Raw genomic sequence first — 22,277 nt, 5'->3', positions numbered from 1 at the left:
CGATTGGCATATTAATTGCTCTCGAATCTGGGATTATATCAATTCGTAACTCAATTGTTGGGATCTAAATCTGACACTAATCACAAAGAAATTAAATGAACCAGGTCTCTTGTATGAGAAGGTACAGGCTGTAGCAGAGCTTTTTGGAAAGCAGAATGTTTCCCTGAGTGACTTGATAACTTTAAGAACAAATTAAAAGAATTGGCAGTGAAATTGGGGTTGGAATTAAAATCAGGTGCCAAAAAAGCAGAGATAATTGACAATAGCCAAACATCTGGAAATAGTAGAAGATGATACAGATGAAGGGCAATACAAGGAACAAGAAAGGGAATATGAGAGACAAGAAGGTAGTAGGTCCAAGAGTGATGCAGTGGAATTGGCTAGGATTCAGTTAGAAATGAAAAAGCTGGAGTTTCAGCAGGAAAAAGAATCAAGAAAATTTGAACTTCAAACAGAAAGTGAAAGAGGAGAGGGAATTTAAGTTAAGAGATGAAACTAAGACAAAAGGGTAGTCTTCAATCCAGGGAAAATTCAGGTCAGGAAGAATCTGAATTTAGATCAGGACCCAGCGAGATGCTGTTTAAATTTATACAGGCTCTTCCTAAGTTTGAGGAAAGGGATGTAGAGGCATTTGTCATATCTTTTGAAAAAATAGCCAAACAGATGAAATAGTTGAAAGAAAGCTGGGCATTGCTCATGCAGAGCAGCTGGTAGGCAGAGCACATGAAGCTTATGCCATACTTTCTGAAGAGGCTCCCGCAGATTGAGATGGCAAAAAAGGCTATTCTTGCTGCGTATGAGTTAGTCCCTGAAGCTTGCCATCAGAAGTTTAGGAATTCACGAAGATTGACTGGACAGACATATTTAGAATTTGAGAGGGTGAAGCAAATGAATTTTGACCGTTGGATATGGGCATTAAAGATAGAAACCACAAAAGAGAACCTTCTAGATTTAATTCTCTTAGAGTTTAAAAACTTCATACCTTCAATAGTGAGAACTCAGATAAGCTGAAAGTTTTGAAAGCTAGACAAGCAGCAGAGATTGCTGATGATTTTGAGCTTGTGAATAAGCTCAATTTTGTCTGTCACCCCATAAACCCGAGAAGGATAGAAAGTGGGAGAATGAAAGGAAGGCAAGTAGCCGGGGACAAGAAGGAACAGCTGGGAATGCCCCAGGATCCCCACCTCAGGTCAGAAAGGAAGGTGCTGAGGGTAGAAGTGAGGTTCGCAAGCTGAAGTGTTATTGCCACAAAAGAGGTCATCTTCGTTCAGAGTGCTGGAAATTGCGAGGTAAACCCATAGGACTTGTTGGGGTACGCAAAGTTAGTGCAGAGGAAAAGACTGACAGAGTATAGCAGACCAGGCTATAGCTTTAACGACAGCTGTGAATGTGAAACCAAATACCAAAACTAAAAGGAGTGCAGAGGTTAAGAATAAAAAACCTGAGTTAAAATGAATTTTTGTTCAAGGGGAGAGTAACTCCGTATCCTGTAAGTGAAGCAGGAAAACCTATCGTTATACTCGGGGACACAGGAGCAACCCAAACACACTTGCTAGGGAAAGATATGAAGTTTCCTCCAGAGAGCGCCTTGAACGCTAAAGTTTTAGTAAATGGAATTGGTGGGGTGTGTATACCCGTACCTTTGCAGAAAGTACGCCTAGAGAGTGACGTAATATCTGGGATAGTAACTGCAGGTGTTGCCCACAGTTTACCAGTAAAGGGAATTGATCTACTCCGAGGAAATGATTTGGCTGGATCAGAAGTATCAGTTTCTCCTATAGTTACAGAGGAACCATGTGAAATTAAGGAAATGGAGCAATTACAGGAACAAGTTCTGGGAATATTTCCTGCATGTGTAGTTACCCAAGCAATGGCTAAACAGGATCCATTGTCGGAGGTAAAAGGGGCACCACAAATAGATAGCTAAGTATCTGAAACCTTGTTTGGGGATTTAGATATTCCAAATGAGTTGTTTAACAGATTGTCTATCATAGCAGCACAGCAAGCTGATCCAGAGATCTACCGAATAGCACAGACAGCTCTGTCAGAAGTTGAGGTGAAAGGAGTTCCGGAAGGCTATTATATGGCAAACGGGGTTTTTGAGGAGGAAATGGAGACCACCTCATAGACCTCCTGACAAAGACTGGACAGTTGTTGAACAGAGAGTCATACCTCCTAACTATCGACAAGGATTATTAAGGTTAGCACACAACATTCCTTTTGCCAGACACAGGAATTCGGAAGACCAAATCACACATAACCAAACATTATTACTGGCCAGGTCTTATAAAGGATGTGAGACAATTTTGTGAGATGTGCCACACCTGTCAAACGATGAGAAAACCACAACCTACCATAAAACCAGCACCAGTGGTTGAGAAACCATATTACCGCAGGGAGGAGGATAAGCCAGTACAGATATGTCAGGTATTCGGGACTGTGGCGAAGGAAAAGGATAGTGAGGATGAGGCAGACATCGGCCTTGGAAATTCTCAGATTGAACGTCCAACTATCCAATCAGTGAATGCAGAATGGCTAAATTAAACCATAGGCTTTTACACTTCGAGGCAAAACAGCGTGAAGTCCTAACCAGGGTTTTCACAAAGTTTCAAAAGTTTGTAGGAATAAGCCAGGCTGTACAACTTTAGCCACACATGATGTGGGTATAGGGGGAGCCATTCCTTTAAAACAACATCCTTGTTGCTTAGGTCCAGACAGACAGGTCCAAGTGGAAGCAGAGGTACAAGGCATGCTGAAGGGCAGCTTAGTTGAACCTAGTGAAGACAGCTGGAATTCGCAGATGGTCTTGATGTCTGAACCTGGTGGGTCAGCTCAAACTTGCATAGACTCTAGACAAGTCACCATGGTAAAGAAGGCAGGCTCCCCCCTAAATTCTCATTTAAAGAACTATAAGGACAGAGTGGGCAACACAATGTGTCTTAAAGAGACAGATGTGTCAGAGGGATACTGTCAAATTCTTTTGACACCCAGGGTAAAAAAAATTCAGCTTCTGTTACACCGAAAAGGGTTTTCCAGTGTTAAGTGATGACGCATAGGTTACGGGGTACTCGAGGGGTACTTCTCAAGAGTATAGTGAACCCAGTAGTGGTCAGTGCTTGAAGCTGTGCAATTCACCTGGCTGAGGTGATGGACAATAGGGACACTTGGAATGAAAACACAAAACAATTGGAAAGCTATGCTTGTAAATTTGAAATGGGTTAATTGGAATAATGTTTTGAAAGTTCAAAGCCAAACTCTTCTGGTGGAACCTGTTGCTGTAGTCTAAACATTTTTTTAAAGAGAAGTATATATCTGTAAATGCGGGGGAAAAAAATGTGTTCGCGTTTTCTCAGGAATGCCGTTTCATTCTGCTAGGGGCAGAGGTGTCATGGTCCTGTAGTTTTTTTTCTCCGGGGAATTTGCCTTTAAGGCTTGCAAAAGATCAGCACTGCTTTAAGAACCAGCAAGCCTCAGGAGTTAGCGAAAATGCATTTTTGGTTGCCCGTTGGATACAAGCATATTGGAGAGGGAAGCAACGAGCTTCAGAGAATGCATTCTGGCTACCCGGCAACAGCCATTCGGAGACTGCAATTCAAAGGGTGCATTCTCGTTACCTTGGATACAGTCAGTTGGACTGAGCATCACGCGATACATTTGTTACAATTTAATTTTGAACTGTCTTTTTAGTTGGAGACAGTTTGTTCTAAGAGAGAATACAGACAGACAGCTGGTGTTAGCACCTGAAAAAAGAGCTGTCAGCCATTTAAACTGAAGGAAGAGAATTTAGTCCGTTTAATTATTAACACTCAAACTTTAAAAAAAAAATCAAGCCAAAACACAGATCTCTGGTAATTTAAACTGAAGTTAGACTGTGACTATCTTTTATCCCTCAAGAACTCTAAAGCCAAGTTGATTCATTTAGAAAGTGTTTGCAAGTCGTTAATTGTTGAAATTCGCTGGAGAAGGAAAGCATCACTTACTGCTGGAATTAGACTACGGCCTGTTCTACTGTGGCAGAACCTTGGCTGTGAGGACTTCAAGCAACCTTGGACTGTAAATTTGCAAGGACTCTAATTTTTTCTATTTTAAATGTTTATATCTTAGTAGTGTTTAAGAATTTAGTTTTTCTAATTAAACAGTTAATTTGTTGATTTAAAGCCACCTGGTTTGGTTAGGGTCATTAGAGTGTTAACAGATGGTACAATTTGCTGGATTTTTTTAAATTTGGAAAGTTTAAAATGATATGTTAGGCAATCTGTGGAGGGACGGGATTGAATTAACAGTACGTTTCTCCCACAACAATCAGATTCGTATATTTTGATTGGGGGCTTTGACTAGAGTGGTCGGTTGTAATACCATTTTGTCCAAAACGTATACAACAGTGTCACCTGGAGGAGTAACTCTGTGAACCAAACTGAATTTTACATCTTTCACTCATGTATTTCACCTTTGAATTGGTGGCTTAAAAACACTTGAGATGAGACCAGATATAAATTGATAAACTGATTCATTTTACACTTTGAAAATCAATGTAATTACTAGCTATAATCAAAATTCACTTAACTCCAGGCCCCTCTGTGAAAAGAGAAAAACAGTAAATCATGTCATGTTACCCCATGTTCGTGTGCTAATGTAACATTTTCTTGGTCAGCCTTTTGGTTCTTTCTGACCTTGAGCTTATGGATAAGTTTTCTGTTAGGCCAGGCTCTGTTCCCAAAATTTTGACTTACTGACTTTATGTGGCCTTTGGATGCCCTCCTCAACAACTTCTCCATTCAGGCATTAGCTCATAAGCTTGTCAATTAAGCCAGCTACTGCCTCTATCCTCCTTGAGTCCGAGGCCCTAGAAACAATCTGATTCTCAAAATAAATGGAATCATCTTGATGTAATAGTTTGGATGAGTCAGTTAACTTTTATTTACTCAGTTCAAAGTGGTATGTGAACATTTACATTCCACAAATTGGTCAGTCTCGCTTTAATGTACCTCTTCAATGTCTGGTTCATTAACAAATAACACTGCACTGAGTACTGCTGGAAGACAGAGTGTGAAGAAGGGAGTTTGGTAAGTGAGTAGATTTTAAGCATTGATCTTAAGTCTAATTTTTGTTTTGTTTGTATTTAGCAATTAATTAAAATTATTGTTTGAGGCAAGTTAAATTTCTTAGTTTAAAACGGGGGTATACAAGCTCGGAGTAGCTTTTTTTAAAATTCATGGCATGGGCAAGGCCAGCATTTATTGCCCATCCCTCATTGCCTGTGAGAAGTGGTGAGCTGCCTTCTTGAACCGCTGCAGTTCACGTGGGGTAGGTATACCTACAGTGCTGTTAGGAAGGGAGTTCCAGGATTTTGACCCAGCGACAGTGAAGGAACAGTGATATAATTCCATCTCAGGATGGTGTGTGGCTTGGAGGGGAACTTGCAGGTGGTTGTGTTCCTATGCATCCGCTGCCCTTGTCCTTCTAGGTGGTTGAGGCAACAGGTTTGGAAGGAGCTGTCTAAGGAGGCTTGGCGTGGTGCTGCAGTGCATCTTGTGGATGGTACACACTGCTGCCACTGTGCGTCGGTGGTGGAGGGAGTGAATGTTTGTAGATGGGGTGCCAATCAAGTGTGTTGCTTTGGCCTGGATGATGTTGAGCTTCTTGAGTGTTGTTGAAGCTGCACCCATCCAGGCAAGTGGAGAGTATTCCATCACACTCCTGACTTGTGCCTTGTAGATGGTGGACAGGCTTTGGGGAGTCAGGAGGTGAGCTACTCGCCACAGGATTCCTTTGTCTGACCTCTTGCAGCCACAGTATTTATATGGCTACTCCAGTTTTGCGGCTGCCTGCAATGAATTTGGCCTAACCATCAGCCTCAAGAAAACGAACATCATGGGGCAGGACGTCAGAAATGCTCCATCCATCAATATTGGCGACCCCGCTCTGGAAGTGGTTCAAGAGTTCACCTACCTAGGCTCAACTATCACCAGTAACCTGTCTCTAGATGCAGAAATCAACAAGCGCATGGGAAAGGCTTCCACTGCTATGTCCAGACTGGCCAAGAAAGTGTGGGAAAATGGCGCACTGACACGGAACACAAAAGTCCGAGTGTATCGGGCCTGTGTCCTCAGTACCTTGCTCTACGGCAGCGAGGCCTGGACAACGTATGCCAGCCAAGAGCGACGTCTCAATTCATTCCATCTTCGCTGCCTTCGGAGAATACTTGGCATCAGGTGGCAGGACTATATCTCCAACACAGAAGTCCTTGAAGCGGCCAACACCCCCAGCTTATACACACTACTGAGTCAGCGGCGCTTGAGATGGCTTGGCCATGTGAGCCGCATGGAAGATGGCAGGATCCCCAAAGACACATTGTACAGCGAGCTCGCCACTGGTATCAGACCCACCGGCCGTCCATGTCTCCGCTATAAAGACGTCTGCAAACGCGACATGAAATCGTGTGACATTGATCACAAGTCGTGGGAGTCAGTTGCCAGCATTCGCCAGAGCTGGCGGGCAGCCATAAAGACAGGGCTAAATTGTGGCGAGTCGAAGAGACTTAGTAGTTGGCAGGAAAAAAGACAGGCGCAAGGGGAGAGCCAACTGTGCAACAGCCCCGACAAACAAATTTCTCTGCAGCACCTGTGGAAGAGCCTGTCACTCCAGAATTGGCCTTTATAGCCACTCCAGGCGCTGCTTCACAAACCACTGACCACCTCCAGGCGCGTATCCATTGTCTCTCGAGATAAGGAGGCCCAAAAGAAAGAAAAAGAAAGAACTCCAGTTCAGTTTCTGGTCAATGGAAACCCCAGGATGTTGATAGTGGGGGATTCAGCGATGCTAATGCCTTTGAATGTCAAGGGGAGATGGTCATTGCCTGGAACTTGTGTGGCACGAATGTTACTTGCCACTTATCAGCCTGTCTGGATATTGTCCAGATCTTACTGCATTTCTACATGGACTGCTTCACTATCTGAGGAGTCACGAATGGTGAACATACTGCAATCATCAGCGACCATCCCCCCCTTTTGGCCTTATGATGGAGGGAAAGTCATTGATGAAGCAGCTGAAGATGATTGAGCCTAGGACACTACCTTAAGGAATTCCTACAGTGATGTCCTGGAGCTGAGAGGATTGACCGCCAACAACCACAGGCACCAAATTAAGCAGCAGCACCTCAAAGATAATAATCTCTGGATTATTACCGGAGCCGTGTACAAATTGGAGTAGGGCAAATAAGATTAGAGAATTGAATGTGTGGGTCAAAGACTGGTGTGGTTGAAGTGGTTTCCAGTTTGTGAGGCACTGGCACCAGTATTGGGCCTGTACCGCTGGGATGGTCTACCCCTGAACCATATTAAGACCAGTGTTCTAGTGAGCTGCATAACTAGGGAAGTGGTGGTTTAAAACTAAATAGGGCAAGGGATCAAATTTGGGAAGATGTGGTAAATCAAGGCAAGAGAGAAAGCCATTAATATGGGAAAAGATAACAGACCATGACTGGAAGGGACAGTGATTTTAAAAAACCTAAGAGTAAATCAGCAGACAAGGCTAGAGGTTACAAAAATAATAAAAAGGATAAAACTGAAGGCTCTGTTTCTGAATGCACGTAGCATTTGAAACAAAACAGATGAACTGAAAGCGCAAATAGAAATAAGTATGAACGATCTGATAGCCATTACAGAGATATGGCTGCAGGATGACATAAATTGAAGGGTACATGACACTTAGGAAGGACAGGAAGGTAAGAAAAGGTGGAGGGGTGGCTCTGTTAATTAATGATGGTATTACTACAGCAGAGAGGGATGACCTAATTTCAGGAAACCAGGATGTAGAAGTGGTTTGCGTCGAGATGAGAAATGATAAAGGCAAGAAGTTACTTGTGGGAGTGGTGTACAGCCCCCTTAACAGTAACCACTTGGTAGGATGAGGAATAAAGGAAGAAATAATGGGGGCTTGTCAGAAAGATATGGCATTAATCGTGGGCGATTTTAATCTACATATAGACTGGAAAAATCAGATGGTCAAACGTAGCCTAGATGAGTTCATTAAAAAAAAAAATGGGTGGTTGATGGTCAGCGTGGACTTGTTGGGCTGAAGGGCCTGTTACGGTGCTGTATCTCTCTATGACCCTAATGTTTTCGGGATAGTTTCTTAGAACAACATGTTCTGGAGCCAACCAAGGGGAGGACCCACCATCCATGGTTAACTAAAAATGTTAAAGATAGTATCAAATTTAAAGAAAAAGCTTATAATTGCGCAAAGATGGGTGGCAGGTTAGAAGATTGGACAGAATATAAAAAGCAGCAAAGAACGATGAAAAGATCAATGACAAGGGAGAAATTAGAGTATGAGAGAAAGCTGGCTAGCAATATAAAAACAGATGCAAGAGTTTCTATAGATGTGAAAAAAGAAAAAAGTTAGTGAGTGTTGGTCCTATAGAAAATGAGTTTGGGGAATTAATAAGGGAAAATAAGGTGATGGCAGATGAATTGGACAGGTATTTAGCATCAGTCTTCACCATGGAGGATATAAGTAACATCCAAGAAATAGCTGTAATTCAGGAAATGGAAGTGAGGGAGGAACTCAAGAAAATAACAATCACCAGGGAAGTAGTACTGAGCAAATTGTTGGAGTTGTGGACTGACAAGTCCCCGGATTCTGACAGACTTCATCCTAGGGTTGGTTTTAATTTTCCAAAATTCCCTAGATTCGGAGAAGGTTCTATTAGATTGGAAAATAGCGAATGTAACTCCCTTATTCAAAAAGGGAAGGAGACAGAAAGCAGGAAACTACAGGCCAGTTAGCTTAACATCTGTCATAGGGAAAATGTTAGAAGCTATTATTAAAGCCATTATAGCAGGGCACTTAGAAAAATTCAAGGTAATCAGGCAGAGTCAACATGGTTTTGTGAAAGGGAAATCATGTTTAACCAATTTATTAGAGTTCTTTGAAGAAGTAACATATGCTGTGTATAAAGGGGAACCAGTGGATATACTGTACTTAGATTTCCAGAAGGCATTTGAGAAGGTGCCACATCAAAAGATTATTGTGGAAATAAAAGTTCAAGGTATAGCATTTTGGTATGGATAGAAGATTGACTAGCAAAAAGGAAACGGAGTAAGCATAAATGGGTCATTTTCTGGTTGGCAAGATGAAATGAGTGGTGTGATGCAGTGATCAATGCTGGGTCCTCAACTTTTAACAATTTATATAAATGACTTGGATGAAGGGACTGAAGGTATGGTTGCTAAATTTGCTGATGATACAAAGATAGATAGGAAAGTAAGTTGTGAAGAGGACATAAGGATATAGATAGGTTAAGTGAATGGGCAGTTGCAAATGGAGGATAATGTGGAAAAATGTGTAATTGTCATTTTGGCAGGAAGAATAAAAAAGCATATTATCTAAATGGTAAAAGATTGCAGATCTCAAATGCAGAGGGATCTGGATGTCCTAGTGCATGAATTGCAAAAGGTCAGTATGCAGGTGCAGCAAGTAATTAGGAAAGCTAATATATATATAAAAAAGAGAATAGTGCCAGAGGACAGGTGGACAACTAATGTGATTCCTGTATTTAAAAAGGGAGATGGAACAAGTTCCAGGAAACTATAGACCAATTAGACTTTCAAAAGGTATTTGATGAAGTACCCATTAAGCTTATTAGGGCTGTCTGCTCATTCTCGCAGACCTCAGCATCAATACCCTAGTGAAGCCAGACCAGGGACCCAGTTCTGCCAGTCTCAGGAAACCACCCCACCAATGTGGACACTGCAGAATCCCAGCCACAGGCCCCCACCAGTGATCCTAGTGCTACCACAACCCAAGACACTCTTGTCTGCAGTATCGATGGACTATGCACCTCCAGTGCTAAGCCTCACTATTACTCTACCGTGGGAGACCATTCCAACTGCTGCAGTCTATGGGAGCCCAGAGGCTGGGAATTCTGATCCCAATGTCTGTCCACCATCTACAAGGCACAAGTCAGGAGAGTGATGGAATATTCTCAACTTGCTTGGATGAATGCAGCTCCAATAACACTCAAGAAGCTCGACGTTATGCAGGACAAAGCAGCCCACTTGATTGGCATGCCATCCACCACTTTCAACATTCACTCACCCCAGCACCGGTGCACAGTGGCAGCAGTGTGTACCATCTAAAAGATGCACTGCAGCAACTCATCAAGCCTCCACCACCTAGGAGGATAAGGGCAGCAGAAGCATAAAAACATCACCATGTGCAAGTTAGCTTCCAAGGCACTCACTATCCTGACTTGGAAATATATTGACTGTTGCTGGATCAAAATCCTGAAACTTCCACCCTCCAGCACTGTGGGTGTACCTATCCCACATAGACTGCAGCAGTTCAAGAAAGTAGCTCACTGCCACCTTCTCAAGGGTAATTATGGATGAGCATCAAATGCTGGCCTTGCCAGTGACTTTCACATCCCATGAAAGAAAAAAGCCCCTAAATGGTCCTGAACTTTCACATACCCTACCATTGCTGTCAGAATGATTCAGTGAATTAAAACCACATTTCATCTCAGCTTCCCCAACTGCAGTACCACCATACCCCAGAAACACCCCCCAATACTACTGAAGCCCAGCATCCCACCCTTAGCTGCTGCTGAACTTCACTACCTTCAATCTACTACATGTTGCCCATCATCATCTATTCCATTCAGTAATAAAAATCCCAGAACACCACACAATTTAACTAGAGGAAATTGCCCTCTTCTAAGACTGGATGTCAGCCAAGCCAATACGGGTAATGAAGAGGGTCAAGAGGTTTTTTTTATTTATTTATATATATATATATATAATCATTTATTGCTCAGTCCTAATTACCTTTGAGCCACCTTCTTGAATACAACTGAGTTCATCAATCCTATCAAAGGCTGCAGCCAGGTCAAGGAGGAAAAATGTACCACAGTCAATGAATGTAATTTCTGAATTGATTAGGGCCCTTAATTGCTGTCGGAAGGGCTGAAACCTAATTGGAGATTCAAACATGGTGTTGTGCGAAAAATGGGCATGGATTTGAGAAGTGACATGTTCACTAAGAAAGGGAGGTTGGAGATGGAGTTTACGTCATGTTTTTTTTTTAAAGAATGGCAGCTGCTTTGAAAGGGAGGCGACAGCGCCTGCCAAGAGGGAAGCATCTTCATTGTCAGCTAGTGTAGGGTTCAGCAATTTCATGAGAGCAGAGGGAGAGTCTCATGGCCAAAATGAGAACTTGAAGAGGGAATGAAGGAGCTACAAGAAAAATTAATTAGGAACATGGGATCTAGATTAAGGTGTGGAGAGAGACTGAGGATGTGCAATGAAAAGGGGGAAGCAGCAGAGGTAACTGAACAGGTGGCTTCAATGTTGGTGACAAAGGTGTCCATGAGCTCCCTGTATTTGTTGTTGGAAGTGCGGGTGGAGGGGACAGGCGAGTAAGATTTAAGGAGACAGTTGATAGCAAAGGAAATTGGGGATTGTTTTTGCACTCAACGATAATTTTGGAATAAAGGGTGGTTTGGGCAGATGAGAGTGAGGGCCTATAAGTGCTTGATACGGTCCAGCCAAACCTTGTGACAGCTAAATCAGTTGTGTGCCAGAAACATTCAAGTCTGCACCCCTTTAACTTGAGGGAGCAAGTATACTGTGGGAATGGCCATGATGGGAGAGGATGAAGGTTCTACTGTGGACAAGGGTATCAAATGTGAAGGTGAGGGAGTGGTTGAGCAAATCAAGAACTGCAGAATTATTGTTGTAATGGACGGGGAAATACTAGGCAAGTGAGAGTTTGAAAATGTGTTTTTGGAAGTGTATTTGTAAGCAACAGGGAAGTTCCCCCTGCCAACTCCCCAGAGCAGAGAGAAGAAAGTGGGATTGACTGAAAGTATGGGGATGTTCATTCAAAGGGAAAGGTGAGTTGAGATGGAGTTTGAAACCACTGCGAATGAGTCACCATTCAGAGCAAGGCTGGGGAGTACAGTAAATGCATCTTTAACCCCTACTAAGTGATCAGCAGACTGTAAGGAAGCTTCTGTTTCAGTAACTATAGAATGGTTCTAGGTTTGAACAACATGCAGTGCTATTTTTCAAACTACCCAAATATCTGTGGGAAAGCAGCATCTGATGTGAAAGAATGCATATGAGATCCATTTATTTAATTATATCACATCCTCACATGAAACTGTTGGTTCTTTGTCAAAACCAAGGTCAAAGAGAAATCATATTCTATTGTGCAGGGGGTGGGGGTGGCAGTGGGGAGCGCCTATGCTATGAGCTGACACTTCTGGCAAAGCTATATTTTGGAGCCATCACCTGGTGTAATAAAAACTACTGGATTACCTTGGAATCGCAAGACTCCTTGTGCCTTAACAGGGACTTTGTGCTTGAAGCCACTAATTTGGCAAAAGTGCCTTAAAAATAGAACCTGAATGTCCTGGAGCTTTAGCAAGGAGCAGCACTTGCACATTGGAAATCAAAGAGAGGTGAAATAGGTAAATGTGTAACAACTAAATACTTAAAAGGGATAAAACCTGCAATTACCTCTTCAAATATTCACTGAAAACTACAGGAACCAACTCTAAGTCAAATAAAAGCAATAGTGGAAGCTAAGGAACTTTTAAAAAGTGTTGGGAGGAGAGGACAGCCAAGATGATGTACATATCCTGCAATTTATATAGTGCACCAACCTACACACCAAAACAGATTAATGTCACATCTCATTGCTGTTTGTGGGAGTTGCAGTGTGCAAATTGGCGGCTACACTTCAATAACTGATTGAAGTGCTTTGGGAGGTCCTAAGGTTGTGAAAGACTCTCTTTTATCTGATTTAAATATAAAGTTTTAGCCACTTTGCTTACCAGAGTATGCTCAAGTTCCTAAAGATGTGAGCGTACATTTTTGAGATTGTTGGCATTAAAACAATTTCTTTTGAAGGACTGAGGACTTTAATTTAGCACAGTATTAAATCATAATGCAAAATTTAAACATCCTGTAAAATATATTAAATCTTGGTTTCAATTGCAATAATATAGATTTTTAAATAATTTTCATGTGTTACTGAAACAGGTATTTACTTATAGATCAATGAGATATGCATGTCTGGAGAGTCTGTTCATCCTTGGTGTAATGTTTTACAAGGACACTCAAATCATTCCATATAAAAGCTAACATTTCTTGTTTTTCAGGGAAAGGTAGATGGAATTGCAGAATGTGGTCCCTAAATACACCTGTAAAAATCCCATGTAATTAAAAATAGAATTTGATTTACTCAGTCTAGTAAAAGAGTGGCCCTGGAGAACACTGGGAGATGGGCTGAAAGATGGTGAGACTACTTTGAAGCACTTTGTGCACCTCCTTCAGTGACAAAGAAGTTGCAGACTCCGTTCACATTTGCCATATCACTCCACACAGGCTTTTAACTAAAAAGCTTAGCATCTTAAGCAGCAGCCAGTCCTGCTCTGTAAGTACTTCTACATTATTTTGCAAACCCCGGGAAAGTCCTTGACAGACCCCAGTTTGAGAACCACTGCACCAGAGGCCTAAGTCTCCCACTCCATTGGCCCTCCATAAATCTGCTGATGCCTTGGCCTATTCTGGCTCAAGAGAATATAAGGATTACAATCCATGGCTAAAAACTATGTCTCCAACAGCATAGCTCATTCCCCATTCTCACACTTAAAGTCTTGTCTAGCCTCTATGTTTTACTAACTCTGTCACCTCCCCTAGCCTCTAACCCTGACCCCCACCTACTACTTCTGGTCTCCAGTGACAGTCTCCTCCCTGCCCTGATCAAATGATAGGAACAGGAATAGGCCATTTAGCCCCTCAAGCCTGTTACACCATTCAAAGAGATCATGGCTGATCTGCAACCTAACTCCATATACCTGCCTTTGTCCCATAATCTTTGGAAACAAAAATCTATCAATCTCAGATTTAAATTTGAAAATTGACCTAGCATCAGCTGCTGTCTGTGGAAGAGTTCCACGTAAAGGGTGGTAGAAATGTTTAACTTCACTCCTGACTCTAATTTTTAGGCTATGTTTCCCAGTCCTAGATCCACCAACCAGTGGAAAAAGTTTTTGTTTCCCTTAATATCTTGAAAACTTCGATCAAATCATCCACTAGCCTCCTAAATTCCACTCGTTTGTATAATCTCACCTCTTAATTTAACCTTTGGAGTCAGGTATCATTCTAATAGATTTACACTGCACTCCCTTCAAGACCAATATATCCTTCCTAAGGTGTGGCACCCAGAACTGCTCACAGTATTCCAGGTATGATCCAACTAGGGTTTTGTATAGCTGTGGCATAACATCTACCTCCTTGTATTCTAGTCCACCAGATATAAAGGCTAACATTCCATTAGCATTTTTTGATTATTTTCTATACCTATTCATGGCATTTTAATGATCTACATACATGGACCCCCAAGTCTCTTTGAACCATTAGTTTCTAACATTTAGAAAGTACTCATCCTTTTTAGGGCCAAAGTGGATGACCTCACAGTTACACATATTGAAATCCATTTACTACAACTTATCCCATTCATTTAATCTATTAAGATCTAATTTTTTGCTTCTATCTACACATCTTATAATCCAACTATTCTTGTTTTATTAGCAAACTTGGATATGTGGCTGTCAGTTCTGATGAAAAGTCACTGACCTGAAACGTTAACTCTACTTCTCTCTCCACAGATGCTGCCAGACCTACTATTTCCAGCACTTATTGTTTTTATTTTGGATATGTGGCTCTCTGTCCTATCATCTGTATCATTAATAAACATGGTGAATAGTTAAGGTCCCAACACAGATCCCTGTGGGACACCACTAGTCACATCCTGCCGATTAGAGGACCTGACCACTATCCTTACTCTCCCTTCAGCCAATTTCGAACCAGGTCGATAATTTGCCTTCAATTCCATGAGCTTCAACTTTAGCTAACAGCCTCTTATAAAGGATTTTATCGAACGCCCTCAGGAAGTCCAAATAAATATCTAAAGACGTTCCCTATTCACTACTTTAGTCACCTTTTCAAAAAAAAAAATTCAAACAGGTTCATCAGGCATTACCTACCTTTTACAAATCCATGCTGGCTTTCCCAGATCAGGTGAAAACTTAAGGTGTTCAGTCACTCTATCCTTAATTACAGACTTCAATAATTTTCCTTTGTTCCCCCAAAAGCCTGAGGGTAAGACTCCAATTGGTTTTGACTCTCAGAATCGTTACAGCACAGGAGGAGGCGATTCAGTCCATCGTGTCTGCACTGGCTCTCTGAATCATCATGTGCAACATTAGAGACAATTGAAGAATGCATTAAGTTTTCCACATTTAAAATTTTCCAGGCAATCCTTTGAATTATGATACAGATCAAAAAGGATAATTATGCAGTAGAATCCCAGATTTAATACAATTACTTTTAATTGTACAGTACAGTACATCTTCCTGGTCCATATGAACTCAATACCACACTGATTAGTGCAGTTATGTACCAACTCAACATGAGAGCTATTCAGTTATTAAGTGCATCACAAACAATTCAGCAAATATTTTCATGTTAAAAAGGGAACAATGTAGGTATAGGACAGATATAATCAACTAATGTAACAGATACACACACAGCAGATAGAATGATGAAAGAACATGTGACAGATTGCTCATAATTATGCCCCTAGGGCTAATTTTGGAACAAAATTCAGAACAATGAGGCTTCTGTACTGGTGCAATTGCAAAAACTATAGCCAATAACCACGATCAAGTCACTTCCAAGGTGAGAAGTTGATTAAGTTGTAATCAACCCAAAATTTGGCTTTATTAACAAATGAAATATTTGGAGTCTGATACAGCTTCCAACATAATATTGATTAATGTTTACAGTCAAGAAAGGCTACTTTAAAAGTTCTAATCCAGAAATGGGGATATAATGAATTTCTACATTAGATACCAAACATTTACAACCAGTAATTTTTTTAATTAATGTCCCATTTTATTCATTTTGCAACTTATTTTAAGTTTATAGAAAATTGTAAGTTAATGTACATGACACACAAAAACAGCAGCTGTACAATTGTGTATCTTAACAGCTGAAATGTAAATAGAGATACTTGCAACATTGAACACTCAAAGTGAAAGTGTTTTGGAGCAAGCAGCAAAAAAGTTTGGTTGGGGCAAAATACATTCTGAAGCAAAGCCATATGCAGCATTACAGGTTATGCAGAATTAAGGGGTCAGTAGCAAACAAACAGGTGAACATTTTTAGGCATCATCTGAAAAATGTTAAGTGCTCTGGTGATTGAAAAAAGACAAATGCTTGTGTGTCAGATTTATTGCATTTAATGGAATATTTTACTATAATTTATGAAATTCAAAGTAATGCACATTTACAGGACAGTACCAATGCAAAAATAAAATCCGAGCTCTGACTACAATCGGGAACACATGTATAAATATGTAATCAAATCATGTATCCCAAGCTTGCAAAGGCAGTCTTAAAAGTGCTTTTAAGATTTATTTAGCAAAGTTAATACATCAACAGCACTCTTACAATCTAGTTTTGGGAGTGTTATAGACATAGTGACTTTTAAAAAGAGGCAGCATTCTTGTTATAGGGTAACTAGGCACAATGTCTTGGCTTTAAACAGAAAGCAAAATACTGCTGATGCTGGAAATCTGAAAAAGGGCTGGAAACGTTCAGCAGGCCAGGCAGCATCCACAGAGAAAGGAATACAAGGGTTTTTCAAGTCGATGACCTTTTCTCAGAACCATACCTTCCTCCCTCCCTCCACAGATGCTGCCTGATCTGCTGAATGTTTCCAGCATTTCCTGTCTTAGCCATAAAGTTCACCAACTATTTCATGGTGTCAGACATTTTCAATAATGCAGTTAAAGAGAAAAAGTACAATATTCTTAAAAATAAAATATTTATCTCCAGAGTTGAGAAAATAAACTACTCACTCCGGGCATGAATTGAGATGGATTTTGTTTGTTGTTCCCTTTGAAAGGAAACCTCAGAAGTCAGATTTTTTAAAATAAAAATGTACACACAAACACACACTCACCCACACATAAAAAATGTCCACCTCAGATTCAGACCATGCCATCAAGGAGATGACAGGATGCTTTTTTTTGGTTTAGTTTCATTTTTTGAGATGGAGACAAGAGGAAGGAAGAAAATTAAAAATGAATCATTTTAAAGTCAAGCTGGAATAGAGCTTTCGACTGGAATTCAAAACATAAAACCACAGTGGTGTTGGAATCTTACTCCAGTGCTGTAGCTGAAATAGTCATTATTAAACCATGGCAATTTAATATGTTGTTTGGATTTAAACATGGCCTGTTCTTAATATCTTTAGGGAGGAGGCTGATTTTTTTCTCCATACTATAATACCAAGATGCAATTTTGCGAGTTACGGCTTTTGTTTTGTAGAAAGCATTGTTTTGAATAGATTTTTTATTTTTATTGCTCATTGTTAAACAGGATTTTAAATATGATAAATTTAAATCAGTTGGGTCAAAACACTATGCTTGCCATGGCATAATGAATTTTATTTTTGATATAAAGTTGACTTATATCTTACTTCAACACAAAAACTGGTTAATCTTATTAAAACACTTACCTCACTAAAATGACTGCTTTATACAAGGGTTTAAATAACTTCCCACTTACAGCACCAACACTTCTGACCTAAACTGAGTTTAAAAGGGATGTGTTCATTTGTTGACTAAATAACAAAATATGTACAGAAGTGCTTTCAGAAACCAAAAGATGTACATACCAAATAGGAATAAAAATCATATTTTGCACTGTGCAAAGTATCTTTACCTGTTGAAAGCACTTGGTGAACACCACGACGACGTTACATTTTATAACTATCAATGAGATTTATGAAAACATGGAGCAAAGAAAATACACTTCCATTTAATTTCCTTTTAAGTCCAGAAAAAAGGCTCCCAAAAAAACCATTGCAACTCATCAATCCAAAGCACTGGTAGCAGAAATTAAAGATCCCAACAATGTTACAGTTCAAACAATTTTATGTTTTGCATAACCTGTAATTTTGCAATGCCAATATAACTATCTTTGTCATGTACTTGCCCCAACATTGTATAGCAATACTTGACTATCATAATTCTAACAATGTCTCAGATGACCAATTGTTAAGATGTGTTCTGAGTTCATTCCCACGCCAATATTTTGCATTTTCACTTAAATGTAATTTTAGATAGAATATACAAAGTATTCAAAAGAAAGATCAATATTTAAAACAGACTAACAGCAACACTGACATAGCTGAATTGTAGTGGTTTGTTGCTGTGCCAGCTACATTAACAGTACAATACTATCATTGATCAATCACATGATAGAGCAAATACTGCACTTCTCAAACAGCTAACAGCTGCTGCAGTTCTGTACATGCAGATTCATATAAGCCAATATGATCATACTGTACAATGTAAACAGTGCAGGACTGACAAAATATTCCAATTTCTACAGAAAGCAGATGATCCAACAGGAATTTTAAGTCTCCAGTCTGGCAAAACCAAATCCACCAAATCTTTTTGAAAAGTCACATTCCTTCTCCATTCTTCTTTACTTTTTCACATATTTGTTGGATGTGATTACAAGACTGCACCCAGTTATTATCATGAAGCCCAATTTTACAACCTGGTGAATCTTTTTCCGTCTGCCAACAGCACATCCAGTATGAGCGCCCATAGGGTAAAACTTTATAATAGGGTTTTGAGTGCCACCGACATGGTGACACATCCCCTTTTGAGTAATGCTTTTTGCACTGCTTGCATGGATCATCTTTGTATCGTGGGTCACAGACCCAGCGTGAATCTGTTGCTCTAATGTCATAGTTTTCTATAATGAACTTGAAATAATGGCACGTGCATTTCAGAGCTGCCAGGGTTTTGGTCGGGAGGAACATGAAAATCTTCACCATAATGTGGTGTGGTAAAAAGGCCATGTACTGCCGAGGCTCAAGAAGCTGTTGGATTTTGAAGCGTGTTTCTAGGAATTCGTGAGATACTTGTCTTCTTAAAGGAAAGGGCTCAGTTAATGAAGGGCATGTGGTTCCAAAAGATAGAAGAGAATTGCCCTGATTTGCTTCTAAGCAATTTCTGTCAAATGTTCTGCTTTTAGCAGTCAGAAAAGCATCCTTGCATTGTGCAACATCCTGGAGTTCCTCAGTAGTATTTTCATTTGAATCCAAGTTTTCCATATGGGACTGTTCAAGTGTGAAAAATAATTCTCCAGGAAGTGGTTCCTCACAAGGATTAGTCTCTTCCTGATTAGATCTAGTTACTGATGTACATTTTGCTGCTCCATTCATCCTACTAAACAGATTCCCATTCACCATACAAGACACCAGCTCCTCATCAACAATAAAGTTATTTGCATACTCACCCATACCATTCCCTGGTAAAGTAAAGTTTGATACAAACTTATTGTCCGTTTCCCAACACTGGGATGGGCTATTACAGGACTCCACTGGCACCCCAACATCACTGCTGAAAACTTCTCTGGTATTGTTTGGCAATGTTGCTTCTTTGCAGGTTAATGAAGAGTCTTTGTTAAAGAGATCCAATACAACACCTGAAATGTTATTAGCTAGAGATGGAACATTTGTAGCATCCTCCGGTGATTCAGTGCATGGTTTAGTACAGCTTGTACTGACGTGGCTGTATTGTTCTTTGTTTTCCCCAATATTATCAGGTATTTTGGGTACCCCAGTGGATGTTGTAATGAACTCTGTACTCCTGGTGCTTTGTTCTGATTGGTGCGGACTAGTCAGCAAAACTCTCCCCACCCCTCTCCGAAAGCTATTATTCCTGGACAAACTCTCCCCATTTCTGTCATTCTGATTCTTCAAGCACTCTGATTCAAGCTTAGCTATAACTTCTATAACTCGAACATATTCACCCGGTAGTTTATTATTTTCAATGGTCTTTTTGTGACTTAAACCAAACTCTGGTCCTGTGGCAGAAATGGCTTCTGATGATGGGGACCCTCCCTTTGAATGTGCAATAGCTGGTAAGATAGCATTGGCATTTGTAAATGTTTTGCTACCATCTGAGAGCAGAGAATTTGCCCTTTGTTCTAGAAAAGCCACCATTTCTGCTACAGAAAGGGAGCTATGACACAATCCATCACCATTTTGTTTATCACTATTTACAGATGAATTCTCCTCACTGCTACTGGTTGTTGGAGGGTCAGCATGTAAACATCTTCTGTCAACATCCTTCACACTATCTTTTATTCTCATTGGTTGAATTTTTACTTTCTCTAGATCAGCAGATTTCCTTCTGCGTTTTGCAGTTGTGACCTCAGTATCCCAGCTACTTTTTATTTTCATGGAACCAGTCCTGTTATTGCACTGATGTGCTGCAAAGAAGGCGATTTTCTCTTTTGTGTTACCAGGTTTTATGACTGCCCAGATATCCAGTGCTGCCTCCCCTTCTTCCTGATGAATTGAAGGAGGCAGAATTTTTTCAGACATGTGTTTCTTTCTTCCCTTACAGGTAAGAATATCAGCTGGATTCCTCATATTGCACATTTTATTTTGAGAAATGAAACCAAAAGGTCTTGGACACCACAAGCTGATGTGAGATGCCACTGTACTAACTGTAACAGATTTACAGCATGACTGTTTGTTGTAGGTAGATTGGCATCTATCAACTCTTACAGTTGCATGCTGGCTTGAGCAAAGCCCTCCATGTGCCTCTTGGTTTGATTCAAGAGATGCATCTTTCTTTTGAAGCTTTGGATATGGCTTAAGGTGCATAGTGGCCAACCTGCAAATAAAGGAGGGAAATGGTCACAGTACAGCTGAAAGTTTTCTGATTTTTATTTATAGAAATATTAAATAAGGGATATTGTGCAATATACTGTGATTAGTACCTACCAAAAAAATTTTAAGTTAGTCTTGATGTCATGGCATGTATTGCAGTTTACTATACAATACTAATTTGTGAAAACGTTTGGGAGACCAGAGCCCATGGGCAACATTCCCTCTAATTTTATTTTAGAGGGCATGAGTGATTTATTTGAGTGAGCAGCCCCTTCAACTTTTCTTGCACAGCTGCATGTGTACGGTAGTTTAAAGGGACAGACATGTGCACAGCCCGCATGAGAACTTTCGGTTGCTGTGCAGTCACACAGCTTACAGGGAACACTGCCCAAGGAGCCTCCTTCTGTGCTGTATTCTTCTATGGTTCTACCTCGGAGCTCTTCACATACTTTCATCAGTGGATAGCATCCTTAGCCAGCAACAGCACCAAGCATAACTACAACCTTATGTTCATAATACATAATATAAGGCCAACCCCCTTATTGATTAAGATCAAACTTACCTCCCAAATTTCAACAGCCTGCATCGTCAGAAAGAAAATCCTATCTCTGGAGAATGCAGACGTGGTATTTCTGCAGTAGACTCACCTCAACCCTTCAGAGCTTACTGAACCCATGAGGGTCTGACTGAGTAAACAGTGGCTACATCTCCCCTTAACTCTGGAGACCACTGTCCCCCAACAGGACAGCCACTCTATCATGATAACGGGTGAAATAGTAGGAGAGTACATCACAATATTTGCAATGTGGACGCATTCATATTCCCTTCTTAAACATTCCTTTCACTGAGTTTCAATGCCTCCCCACAACCCCTCACATGACCCTGGAAGGAGTGAAAATAGCACTCCTCATCCCCAGGTGGACCAGCTCTCAGGAGACATAAGGCACCTTGATAGGTGTACAGTGAGCTCAGGAGACTCAGCAGAGGAGTTTTGGTTCTTAAGGGAGTTCAGTGGCGAGTTTAAGATAAGTACATTGCTTGAAAAATTATCCAAGTTTTACATTTTCTAGCTGTTAAAACATTTCTACAGCTGTAACTGTCTAAGTGGTTGCTGGATGCTAGTTCAAACATAAGCAGCTAGACATTAACTTGCGATTGCACAACAGTGCTGACTGGCACAGGGGTAACAATATGCTAAGTTCCAACAAGCATATAGAGTCACCACTCCAGACAGTCAGTAGAAAGAATCAGAACTTGTAAGATTAAGAGTGTTTTCATTCTTAGAAGAGATTGATGCTGAAAGGAAGGTCCAACTCACTATCTGGACCTGCCTGATAAGAGGGCGGGCGAGGGGGGGGGGGGAGAGAGAGAGGGCGGGCGAGGGGGGGGGGAGAGAGAGAGGGCGGGCGAGGGGGGGGAGAGAGAGAGGGCGGGCGAGGGGGGAGAGAGAGAGAGGGCGGGCGAGGGGGGAGAGAGAGAGAGAGGGCGGGCGAGGGGGGAGA

General features: G+C 40.9%; 1 protein-coding gene across 5 annotated transcripts in view; it reads right to left on the bottom strand.

Annotated features, from left to right (window-relative positions):
* Positions 1-15,382: 15,382 nt before the first annotated feature.
* The window catches only part of LOC137373800 (F-box only protein 34-like), a 49,609-nt gene continuing 42,714 nt past the window's right edge, over positions 15,383-22,277 (bottom strand). For all 5 annotated transcript variants that reach the window (XM_068039187.1, XM_068039183.1, XM_068039186.1 and 2 more), the window contains one exon: positions 15,383-20,779. In XM_068039187.1, coding sequence (XP_067895288.1) covers positions 18,547-20,769 — 2,223 coding nt within the window. In that variant the 5' untranslated portion in view covers positions 20,770-20,779 and the 3' untranslated portion in view covers positions 15,383-18,546. The remainder of the gene's footprint in view (positions 20,780-22,277) is intronic.

Source organism: Heterodontus francisci, chromosome 9 (genome assembly GCF_036365525.1).
Source record: "Heterodontus francisci isolate sHetFra1 chromosome 9, sHetFra1.hap1, whole genome shotgun sequence".
Taxonomy (NCBI): Eukaryota; Metazoa; Chordata; class Chondrichthyes; order Heterodontiformes; family Heterodontidae; genus Heterodontus; species Heterodontus francisci.
The sequence above is the reverse complement of the archived record's forward strand: the minus strand, read 5'-3'. Positions and strand labels throughout refer to the sequence as shown.